Source organism: Polypterus senegalus, chromosome 14, assembly GCF_016835505.1.
Source record: "Polypterus senegalus isolate Bchr_013 chromosome 14, ASM1683550v1, whole genome shotgun sequence".
NCBI classification, from domain to species: Eukaryota; Metazoa; Chordata; class Cladistia; order Polypteriformes; family Polypteridae; genus Polypterus; species Polypterus senegalus.
Window position 1 is genome coordinate 70,951,733 of NC_053167.1, and position 12,097 is coordinate 70,963,829.

At 36.9% G+C, this 12,097-nt stretch overlaps 1 protein-coding gene across 13 annotated transcripts in view; it reads left to right on the forward strand.

The window, feature by feature from the left end:
* Nucleotides 1–12,097, forward strand: part of st3gal3a (ST3 beta-galactoside alpha-2,3-sialyltransferase 3a) — a 394,364-nt gene that overhangs the window by 271,463 nt on the left and 110,804 nt on the right. For all 13 annotated transcript variants that reach the window (XM_039776580.1, XM_039776584.1, XM_039776587.1 and 10 more), the window contains one exon: nt 8,214–8,277. In XM_039776580.1, coding sequence (XP_039632514.1) covers nt 8,214–8,277 — 64 coding nt within the window. The remainder of the gene's footprint in view (nt 1–8,213; nt 8,278–12,097) is intronic.

Below are 12,097 nucleotides of genomic sequence, written 5' to 3' on the forward strand. Positions count from 1 at the left end.
TTTTTTCCTCATTAATGTACACACAACACCCCATATTGACAGACAAAAAAAAGAATTTTTGAAATTGTTGCAGATTTAATAAAAAAGAAAAACTGAAATATCACATGGTCCTAAGTATTCAGACCCTTTGCTCAGTATTTAGTAGAAGCACCCTTTTGAGCTAATACAGCCATGAGTCGTCTTGGGAAAGATGCAACAAGTTTTTCACACCTGGATTTATATCTGGTTTTATATAGTTATATACAGTGCGTTCAGAACTGAAATATTAATTTCAACTCATTTTAATTATATATTATATATAGTGCACTTTGATTTTCAATTCCAAAGTGATGTTCATAAAATATATTATAAGGTTAAGGCCAAGCTGGAAGTGGAGAAGAGGAAAACTAAATTCCAGGGGCCTCATGTATAACGCCGTGCGTAGAACTCGCACTATAACATGGCGTAAGCACAAAAGCCGAAATGTGTTTATGTACAGAAAAATCCAGATGCAGGAATCTGTGCGTACTCCAACTTCCACGTTCTTCCGCTACATAAATCCCGATCAGCGTGACAACTAACGCCGTGCATACATTATGTAACGCCCCAAATCCTCCCAGAATTACGCCTATTTGAAAATGCAAATCAATATAAATCGCCCTTAAGCGCAGCCTCCTGTGAAAAGACAATGGGAAAAGCTCGGGAGAAAATATAAGAATTTCAGCGAATACCAAGTGGAGGCAAATGAAAAACATACTATTTGTTCAAATAAACCGTGGTATAATCAACAAAAGGAAGTTGATCGAGTGACATAGCGTGTTGGAGAAACTTGAAATCTCACATTCACAAATCGCACAGTGCCAGAAATAAAAAAGAAGTCACATATCAAAGTCACCGCGAAAAGCCGAGTTGTAAGCCCACTGTCTGAGTGTCATATGAAAGCTTATTAGGGTACAGAGAAAAAAGGCACACAGTGAGGAAAAAGCACGAAATGTCAACTTCAATCTCGACATTTCCACTTTAATCACGTAGTTTATTTTGTCATTAAAGTAGAACATCATAAACTTCATCTTAAAATCATTTAATTAACCAGTTTCTCAAATCACATCGTAATTAAAGCAGCACGTTAAATTCTTTGTTTTGTATTTGATCTTCTATGTGCTCTATGTGTGTGAATCACTACTTGCTTTTTAAACCGGCTCTCTTCCTCCAACTGGACACAGAATCAATTACATTCGTAATATTACAGTTCTCTGAAAACTAAAATACTGAGATGTATACGTGATATCATTTTCATGATGATAGGAGTTAAAGCACGTTATTAAACATGTGTTTCACTTGATGAAATAATTTATTGCAGTAGTACAATCAGGGGCGGCTCTAGGCTTGTGGTGGCACTGGGCAGAGGAAGAATCGGTGGCTCCTTCGCCTGCCCGGCAGTAAAGTAGCTTATGCACAGTGGATGGCTATGTCCGTTGCAGACACTGGATAGGCGCCACTTGCTCATGACACAAGCATTTAACTTTTGCGAAATTTGTCGCTGTGTTTTTAGCTGTGTTGTTATTTTCTCTTTCTGTTTTATATTCAATATATATTGGCGTAGCCGTCACTGCAGTCAGTGCTTTTCTTTCCCCAAGTAACTGATCGCCATACAATCAGCTCTGTAATAGAAGTTAAGCCATCTGTAAGCTTAGCGCCGATTCTTCAAAACATTTAAAGAACATTGAAATATCTTCGTAGTACATGTTTAATTATTCTATCCTTAACGACACTCCCAGTGAAGAATATAGATTATTTAAATGAAGTTAAAGTTTTATCTGTATAATTTAATAAACATATTTTGCTGAATTTCACCTTATAAATGATATCGTTTCTGTTTTTGAACCGCGAGGTCCGTACAGGAAAGGCTTTAAAACATTTTGCAGTGGCTGAGACAGCGTGTCCTTGAAGCTGTATACCGATAATTCCCTTTCCGATCAGCTGCTGCTGTGATTCACACTCAGATACAGTGATATAAATACTCTGAGTGGTGCAGTGAGAGAAATATTGAAAAAGATGATCCGCTGTTGCAACTCCTAACAAGAGGAGCTGAAAGAAGAAGAAGAAGAAGAAGTGAGAGTAACAACGCTAAAGCAGTTATGGTATTTGGAATACTATGGCTGTTCCCTCTACCATTATATTGTTACAAGTTAATTACAATCAGATGCATTACACTAATAAACAATATGCGGTTAGTTTCGTGTATTTATAAAGCCGCGTCAGGAAAATAAGGTGTAACCACACAGGAACAGTAGCACTGCTTTAACGCTGGGTGCCGCCAGTCTGCAAAACCGAGCGGAGAACTTGCGTACGACAAGGTATGAGGTACCGTGGAAAAGTGCGTGGATTTACGCCAAGTGTAGGTTTTATACATCGTGATTTGAACGTGGAAAAGTTCTTACGCAACGTTTCTGTGCGTACGCACCGTTTATACATGAGGCCCCAGGTTACCTATACTCCAGCTATCTGTGGCCAACAGGTCATTCAGCCTCTTTCTGGACACTCCAATAATGTGTCCTATCACAGGGCTCTTAGTAGTATGTCAGGACATGTTGAGAATGGCTGCAGTGGATTGCTGATTTCCTTCTTCAGTGTAGTTAAATTGTTTATTAGTCATTTTGATGTGTACTGCTGGAACCTGTGATGATGCGGGTTCTGCTCCATGCTCCCATCTGCTGTTTGGAAGCCCTTGAACCCTACATCATCGGTAATGTCACCGATGAGCTTGGCAGTGAGGCAACAACATAGCAAGGGGATAGTGCAATAGTGTCAAGTGCCTTTATTAAAACAGACAACCAAACAAAGTGCTCAAAGTAAAGAGTGCAGTGCTTCATAAGTTCAATAATTAAATAATTCATAAAACAAACGTGGAGGTAAAAATCAATAAATAGAAAAACAATCCTTAAAAACGAAGTTAAAACGTTGCTGGAAGGAGACCTTTAAAACAATGACAAGCCCAGTGCTTCTTTTACACTAGCGTCTCACCTGCTTCTCCCATTTGGCCCTGCAGCAGGTGAGATGCTCTCTCTGCAGCTGAACTTCTTTAAATTGCACAGGTCTGGAGGCCTCCCCATCCTAGCTTCACGCTCTCATCCCAGCCCGGGACTTAGCTTCTCTCCAACAGCCAGGACTCCCACGCTGGAGATTACCTGCACAAGTCTCCCGACCCGCTGTCTTCCATGGCGAGTCACCTCCCTCGCTAGTCACTCCCGCTCTTCTCCAAATGCTCAGCGGGAGTGACTATAATCAACTGCCCTAGGTGTTAGATAAACACCTCACTAGGGCCCACAAGTCCAGCTGCACTTGAGCCTGCTCTCTCTCGTTCGCTCGATCTCCTTCATGATCTCTCTCTCTCTCTCTCTCTCTATCTATCTTACACTGGCTTTCTCCTCATTTCCTTCCAGCAACCTCCATCTCTTTCTCTTTCCATTCCTCTCCCCTCTAGCCGACCCACGCTTCTATACAATAATCCCTCACTATATCGCGCTTCGACTTTCATGGCTTCACTCTATCGCGGATTTTAAATGTAAGCATATCTAAATATATATTACGGATTTTTCGCTGGTTCGCGGATTTCTGCGGACAATGGGTCTTTTAATTTATCGTACAGGCTGCCTCAGTTTGTTTGCCCAGTTGATTTCATACAAGGGACGCTATTGGCGGTTGGCTTAGAAGCTACCCAATCCGAGCATGTATTACATAAAACTCCTCAATGATATAAGATATACTTCCCGTGCGGTGCTTCATTTTTTGCTTTTCTCTCTCTCTCACCCTCTTTGCCATTCTCTGTGCCTGACGGAGGGGGTGTGAGCAAAGGGGCTGTTTGCACAGAGGCTGTTTGCTTAGAAGATACGGACGCTCCTCTACAAAATGCCGCTTTATCGTGGTGTTTCGGCATACTTTAAAGCACGTATTGATTTTTTGATTGTTTGCTTTTATCTCGCTCTCTCTCTCTGAGAAGATATGTTTGCATTCTTTTAATTGTGAGAAAGAACTGTCATCTCTGTCTTGTCATGGAGCACAGTTTAATCTTTTGACTAAAGGGTGTTATTTCATGTCTAGAGGGCTCTAATAATGTTGGGAGTGTTAACAGTGTGGGAGAGTTTATAAGGGCTTAAAATATATAAAAATAACCATACAATCATATGGTTTCTACTTCGTTGATTTTCATCTATCGCGGGGGTTCTGGAACACAACCCCCGCAATCGAGGAGGGATTACTGTATATCGAGAGGTCATAGCAGCTGCAGCAAACTAGCAGCCCCAGGAACAATCACAGATGCGGGCAGTCTTTCACATGTGTACTTAGGTGAGAAACGCCCACATTGCAAGTCGCCCTGAGAACTGCTGCAGCCACAACCACCTCGCTAAGCCGCAAGTGCGGTGATTATTTATTTAAATCTGGCCTTTGCTGAGAGCTGTGGACCAGCTATACCACAGTACCCAAAAATGTATTTGGGTTTGTTTTTTGATAATTCCTCTGTGAGTGGCCATGCTAAGAATCTTGTATGTCTTATGTTATTGTAAACCATTGATCAATGTACTCAAACTGTAAGAGGCACCCTACATATGATTTGATAACTTTATTTTTTCCATGTTACAAGTTTGATTGTTCAGTAAAGGACAGGATGTTTTTATTTATTTTGGTACACATACATATAATACAAAAAGCATTGCAATTTCCATGTCAGTCCACATGAAGCTGCTTGGCTCCCATTGGACCAATCTTATTGAAATTTTGGTTATTCCTCAAAAGAATTTGTCAGGAAATTTCAATTTGAATTAATGTACGTTGAATACAGTGTATCTCCCAATGAAAGGCATTGGTAAAATTTCAAAGTCATCCATGTTAAAACAGAAACATGCAGTACAAGGGCAGTTACAGATTCATCTTCTGTTTTAAATTTACCTTGAAAGATGTCAGTTCCGCTTATATATTTTGTATATTTTCCTCTTTTACTCGTCCAACAGTTGCTCCTTGCAGCAAAATTGACCCCCAGTATAAAGTGAAGCAAACATTGTTTTGCTGCTTGAGGTGAATTAATTGTACATGTAAGGAACAAAAACGCAAATGTCCATTTCCTAGAATTGAATTTAAGAAAAAACTAATTTTATAAATGGTACTCTGTAAGCATACAGAGGGTACATATAGGGTGAAAAAATACGAATACTGGCAGTACTTTACACTAAAAACAACCTCATGGTTGCAAGATCTGTACATTATAATGGTTAAATATTTTACTGACAATATAATTTATCATCAAAGCTTTAGATCTTCATCATTGCCTAAAACAGTCAACAATCTTATCTTGAAATACAAACCGGATTCCAAAAAAGTTGGGACACTAAACAAATTGTGAATAAAAACTGAATGCAATGATGTGGAGATGGCAAATGTCAATATTTTATTTGTAATAGAACGTAGATGACAGATCAAACGTTTAATCCGAGTGAATGTATAATTTCAAAGGAAAAATATGTTGATTCAAAATTTCACGGTGTCAACAAATCCCAAAAAAGTTGGGACAAGTAGCAATAAGAGGCTGGAAAAAGTAAATTTGAGCATAACGAAGAGCTGGAAGACCAATAAACACTAATTAGGTCAATTGGCAACAAGATTGGGTATAAAAAGAGCTTCTCAGAGTGGCAGTGTCTCTCAGAAGCCAAGATGGGTAGAGGATCACCAATTCCCACAATGTTGCGCAGAAACATAGTGGAGCAATATCAGAAAGGTGTTACCCAGCGAAAAATTGCAAAGACTTTGCATCTATCATCATCAACTGTGCATAACATCATCCGAAGATTCAGAGAATCTGGAACAATCTCTGTGCGTAAGGGTCAAGGCCGTAAAACCATACTGGATCTCCGGGCCCTTAAACGACACTGCACCACAAACAGGAATGCTACTGTAAAGGAAATGACAGAATGGGCTCAAGAATACTTCCAGAAACCATTGTCAGTGAACACAATCCACCATGCCATCCGCCGTTGCCAGCTGAAATTCTACAGTGCAAAGAAGAAGCCATTTCTAAGCAAGATCCACAAGCTCAGGCGTTGTCACTGGGCCAGGGATCATTTAAAATGGAGTGTGGCAAAATGGAAGACTGTTCTGTGGTCAGACGAGTCACAATTCGAAGTTCTTTTTGGAAATCTGGGATGCCATGTCATCCGGACCAAAGAGGACAACGACAACCCAAGTTGTTATCAACGCTCAGTTCAGAAGCCTTGCATCTCTGATGGTATGGGGTTGCATGAGTGCGTGTGGCATGGGCAGCTTGCATGTCTGGAAAGGCACCATCAATGCAGAAAAATATATTCAGGTTCTAGAACAACATATGCTCCCATCCAGACGTCATCTCTTTCAGGGAAGACCCTGCATTTTTCAACAAGATAATGCCAGACCACATTCTGCATCAATCACAACATCATGGTTGCGTAGGAGAAGGATCCGGGTACTGAAATGGCCAGTCTGCAGTCCAGATCTTTCACCTATAGAGAACATTTGGCGCATCATAAAGAGGAAGGTGTGACAAAGAAGGCCCAAGACAATTGAACAGTTAGAGGCCTGTATTAGACAAGAATGGGAGAGCATTCCTATTTCTAAACTTGAGAAACTGGTCTCCTCGGTCCCCAGACGTCTGTTGAGTGTTGTAAGAAGAAGGGGAGATGCCACACAGTGGTGAAAATGGCCTTGTCCCAACTTTTTTGGGATTTGTTGACACCATGAAATTCTGAATCAACATATTTTTCCCTTAAAATGATACATTTTCTCAGTTTAAACTTTTGTTCCGTGATTTATGTTCTATTCTGAATAAAATATTAGAAGTTGGCACCTCCACATCATTGAATTCAGTTTTTATTCACGATTTGTATAGTGTCCCAACTTTTTTCGAATCCGGTTTGTAGATTTTAACTATTCTACAGGTATATTTTTCAAAAATGTTATGTTTTGAGAAATATGAAGTGCAATTAGTGATTAACTCTCCACAGGCAACAACTAACAATAGGTTTTCTGCTACATCACTTTATCTTGGAAAGCTATTGAGCCACAACAAACCTATTAGAGTGTTTTGTATGTAATATACTAACACACATAACAGCATTCTGTTATCACAGTTATGAATGAGTGTCTTCTTTGTTATAAAAGTATGTAATAAACAAGTGTTATAACAGATTTTTTAAAGTAAGTAAATAATGTGAAATGTTCCAACTTTCAAATCAATTACCCAAGTCTCATGATGTACCTAAATGCACCAGAATGCTATGCCATTTTCAAACTTGCATTGCTTTGTAAATATTTTTTTAACAATTCATTTCTTTACATCTGTATTCTGGTTAAAATCTTTTGGTATAATAAATAGATTGTATTTAATTTTTGTATTCTGTTAAGCCTTTTTAAAATGCAACTGAAAGTTCATTGTGAAGGTGGGACAGTGTTATACAGTATGTGGCAACTGTTCGACCACTGTAGTGATACCATAGCTATAGTGGGTAGTAACATAATCACATTGAAACTACAAATATGCACACATCATTTAAAAGCTTAGGTGTAATTTGTCATTGGTATTCTATAGGGCATTTAAAAAAAAATCAGATGTTTTTAATTTTATTTTCTCACAACGGTCTTATTTTTCAGTAGAGGATAATGATTCTGAACTATGCTGTAGTCATGCTGAAGATCTAATGACCTTAAGATATTGCACTTGTATATGAAGTTATTGATAAAGATATGATAGATACTTTATTAATCCCAAGGGTTTATTCACAAATTGTTTAATATCAGAAACAATTGCCTGTTTTAGCTGCTAGTTTTAAAATTTGAATAAGCTAGAGCAAGTATTTCAGAATTCACTCATTGCTGTATTTAACTTTATTGTGCTTAGCAATATGTTTTGCTTCTGTTGGTCAGCCTTAAACGCTTCTTTAAAATAAAGGCAATTTAACATCCTGCAGTGTTTTTATGTTTTTTTTTTTTAATGAGTAGAGAACTGAGAGTGAGTAACGTGGTGAACTAAATTATCCTCTTTATTGTGCCTCAATTTTTTTTATTTCCAAATGGGAACAAATAAAGTGTAATTTAAACAATCAAGCTGATTTTATAATTAACATGTCTGTTCTACTCTCCCCTGTAATCCTTAAACAGTGTTTATTTTTAATTGTTAATTTCTAATTATTACTTTTTTTTTTTTTTTTCAGAAAAAATTATTGACAGTATTTTGGAACAAACCAAACATTATAAATTGACTCCATCTCTGGACAGGTAAGCTCTCATCCTTATCCAAGAGGTTTTGTAGTGTGCCAATGATTTGAACTCTTTTAAAAGAACTTAAATTAGCGAATATTCTAGATTATGCATTGCATGAATAACTGAACAAAATCAGTTTGTTTAATCTGCTAAGTTTGCTTCCTTTTTTATTTCATTAATAACATGTACATCCTTTAGGAAGCTGCTTAGTATGAAGAGGTTTTGGGGCAATGAAAACAGTTGACCAAAGGTATTATTCAATAAGGTCCTTTAGTAAATGTTTCCTTGAAATGGAGTCCCCAGACCACTTTGAGCACCTTTTATATAATCTTCCACAATGCTAATTCATGTACTAAATTCTTAATATGATATACGTTATTTAGGGTAAATGTGAACTTGAAATTGCCCATCCACCACCATTATTGCTATTTGATCAAACGGGTGAACACTAATTGAGAGATTTATGTTTTAAGAATGAATTGTATAATTACCAGCATTTGTTAGTACAGTATTTGGTGAACCACATTTACCATATCATAGTGGAGCAGCTAAAGTTTGTCCTCTTCTGGTCCTTTTTTGCTCTTGTTTTCTTGTAGCAACATTATTTAAAAGTTTTCTTTCCTCTAATCTTTTATTAGTGGCCCTTCATCTTTAAACAGTGAGTTCTAATTCTACTTCAATTATTTGAATAAAGTAAAAAAATAATTCAGACATAGATTGCAGTTTCCTACTATCTGGTTAATGTATCATCTTCCACTGTGCAGGAGTATTAACATTCATTGTTATCTTTTAAGCAATAAACCTAAAACCAGTCACTTCAAAAAATTTCCATTCCCCTGCATTTAGTCAACTTAAGCATTCTTAGCCTTAACCATCATTCCTCCGAGATGTGTGAAATATGTTAGTTAGTTTAGTTTCCATTGACCCAATTGCTGTACCAGATTTATTCAGTTTTAGTGTCATAGGAAGCAAAATAATATTTTCAGTAGTTTCAGGCACAATCCACCTTCAACTGAACGCAAGTTCTTTACAGGGCACACTCACCCACACCTATTTAAAACTTCCAATTAAACCAGCAGATGTTTTTTGGACATGGAAGGAAGTCTGGAATACTCAAAGAAGAACATGCAAATCTAAGAAGAATATATAAACATGGTTCAACAGCATTGACCACTTCTATCCATACTACCCATTTGTATTTAATAGTTACTAGCAGAGGCACCTGGCAATTTGCAGGATGGCATAAAGTACAGGTGCAGTAACTAATATGTTCCACAGGGGAATAATGCTGGCTTTAAACTAAACTTTTACAGTAAATATCCACTGTGGGGAGCAACTTTGTATACCTGTGCAAAGTCCCAAAAATGCCTCCCGGATTGATTTTCCTAATAAAGCACAGTTGTGGTCATTAAATGAAGTTCCTCAGGAATGAGGAGTTCATCAGAATGAAACGTAGCCTGTGGTCTTCCACTCTACAAATGCAAAATCTGTGCAAAATTTGGCAGAGATGGATTTAGTGGAGTTGATTTGTATGCAGACAAACACACATTCAGTTGACAAAACAATAATAAAATCCAATAATGTATGATGTTAGGAAAAATACACGTGTGTTGCAGTGTCACTTATCTAAAATTAAGTAATTTTAATTAATGCCAAATCAATGCATGTAATAGAAAGCTCACAGATTAAAGCTATAGGTAAATATTCACTGCTGGTTTTAAATGTAATATATGTAATCCAATGCAAAAATCTTAAATGTTTGTTAAAATTTTTAGCACAAAATTAACAACTTTACAGCATAAAAAGAAAACACAGTGAGTAGTTAAATGATTGTAGCATTTAAAAACAAATAAATGGAGGAAATATTTCACTGGATGTCCACACAGGCTTATTAGAAGCAGCATTCAAGAATAAGTGGGAAGAAAACTATATACAGACCATATACCAAAAACACTATTTTATATATATATATATATATATATATATATATATATATATATACACTAGCAAAATACCAGCAGCTTGGAGAAGTAGTGTGTTAAAGAAGCAATGAAAAGAAAAGGAAACATTTTGAAAATAACGTAACATGATTGTCAATGTAATTGTTTTGTCACTGTTGTGAGTGATGAGTGTTGCTGTCATATATATATATATATATATATATATATATATAATATATATTTACACACACACACACATAAACATATATATATATACATATCTATAAATATACACACACACATATATACATACATATATATATCTACATATATACACACAAATACATATATGTATATATATATACAAACACATATATAAACATATATACATATACATACATATCTACATATATACACACACAGCTATTTCGTATCAGTGCAATACGCTGTTTGTTAAAACGGATGACTCCCGCTCTTACGTGCAAGTCTGCGTGGATATTATGAACTATCGTATTTGTTCAAGTTCTATTTAAATTTTAAATAGAAGGAATTTTTATTTAGTCGACAGAAATATCTTTGGTAGGAATGGTAAAAACAGACAGGAATATTATTCATGAATAAATCAACTCAAACCTTAAACAACATATAATATTTTGCTCTCCATAAAAATATATCCTGTCTAAATTATAAAAGTTAGAAATAAAGTAAACGTTAAAAGAACAAACATTCAAATTTCTTTACTCTTATGTAATTTTATATAAAAATAAACTTAGATTTTAAATATCCCAAAAGATTTTGCTCTCCATAAAAATATATCCTGTCAAAATTATACAAATTCAAATATGAACATGCTGCATAACAAAACCTAGAAATATAAATAAAATGTGTTCCTTTCAGCAATAACAAATCAAATCATTCAGTTGTCTTTGCTCATATGTCATTTTAGAGCTGGACGCCTGGCATCTTTTTTTGGCAAAAAGTTCGTTTATGTTTGGTGTGAGGTTCTGTGTTGTGGAGATTCTCAGGATGGATTGCAGGTGCTCATCAGTGAGGCGCTCCTGTGTGCTGTTTTGTTAGTCTTTATCACTGAGAAGAGCTTCTCACACAGATATGTGCTACCAAACATGCACAAGGTTCGAGCCGCATGTAGACGGACTTTTTTTGTTCTTCAAAGTCACCAAAGCGCCGTGCAAACTCAGTGCGCTCAGTTTATCAGCAAAGTGCGTATTTCGGAACACCGTAGTGACGACTTGGTTTAACATTACTTGGCAACAGGGAAAGTGGGGCAAATTGCACTGGTGCATTTGTGTCTCCCATAAAAGCAGCTTCACTTGAAATCACTTTGTGATTGTGCGGAAAAACGTCCACTGAAGTGTCAGATTCTTATTTAATTCTTCTGCTTTCTGTATCTTCTGCATTGCATTCAGGTTACCCTGATGTTTTGTCTCATAGTGCCGTCTTAGATTAAATTCTGTAATTACAGCCACATTAGCTCCACAAATGAGACACACGGGTTCAGTAAACATATACTCAGCCTCCCATCGGTTTTTAAAGGCTCTATTTTCAGAATCAACTTTTCTCTTCAGCATCGTGTGAGCTAGCCGCAATAACTTGCAGCATCATAAGCTAGACTTGATTAACGCGGTAAGTGTTACGGCAAGGCAGCTGAAGCGCTGCATTATGGGATCTGTAGTTTATTGTGTTACCAGCGCTTCATATACCGGGCCATTAATAACAATAATACAGTATATAAAATGATCTCGGGCGGATATAATTACGCCGGGCGGATGTGGCCCGCGCCCTTGAGTTTGACACATATGGACTAAATAGAACTTGAAAAGATATATTTTTCAAATGTGATCGCGCAATTCAGATAGAGTTGGCACTACAGCCTG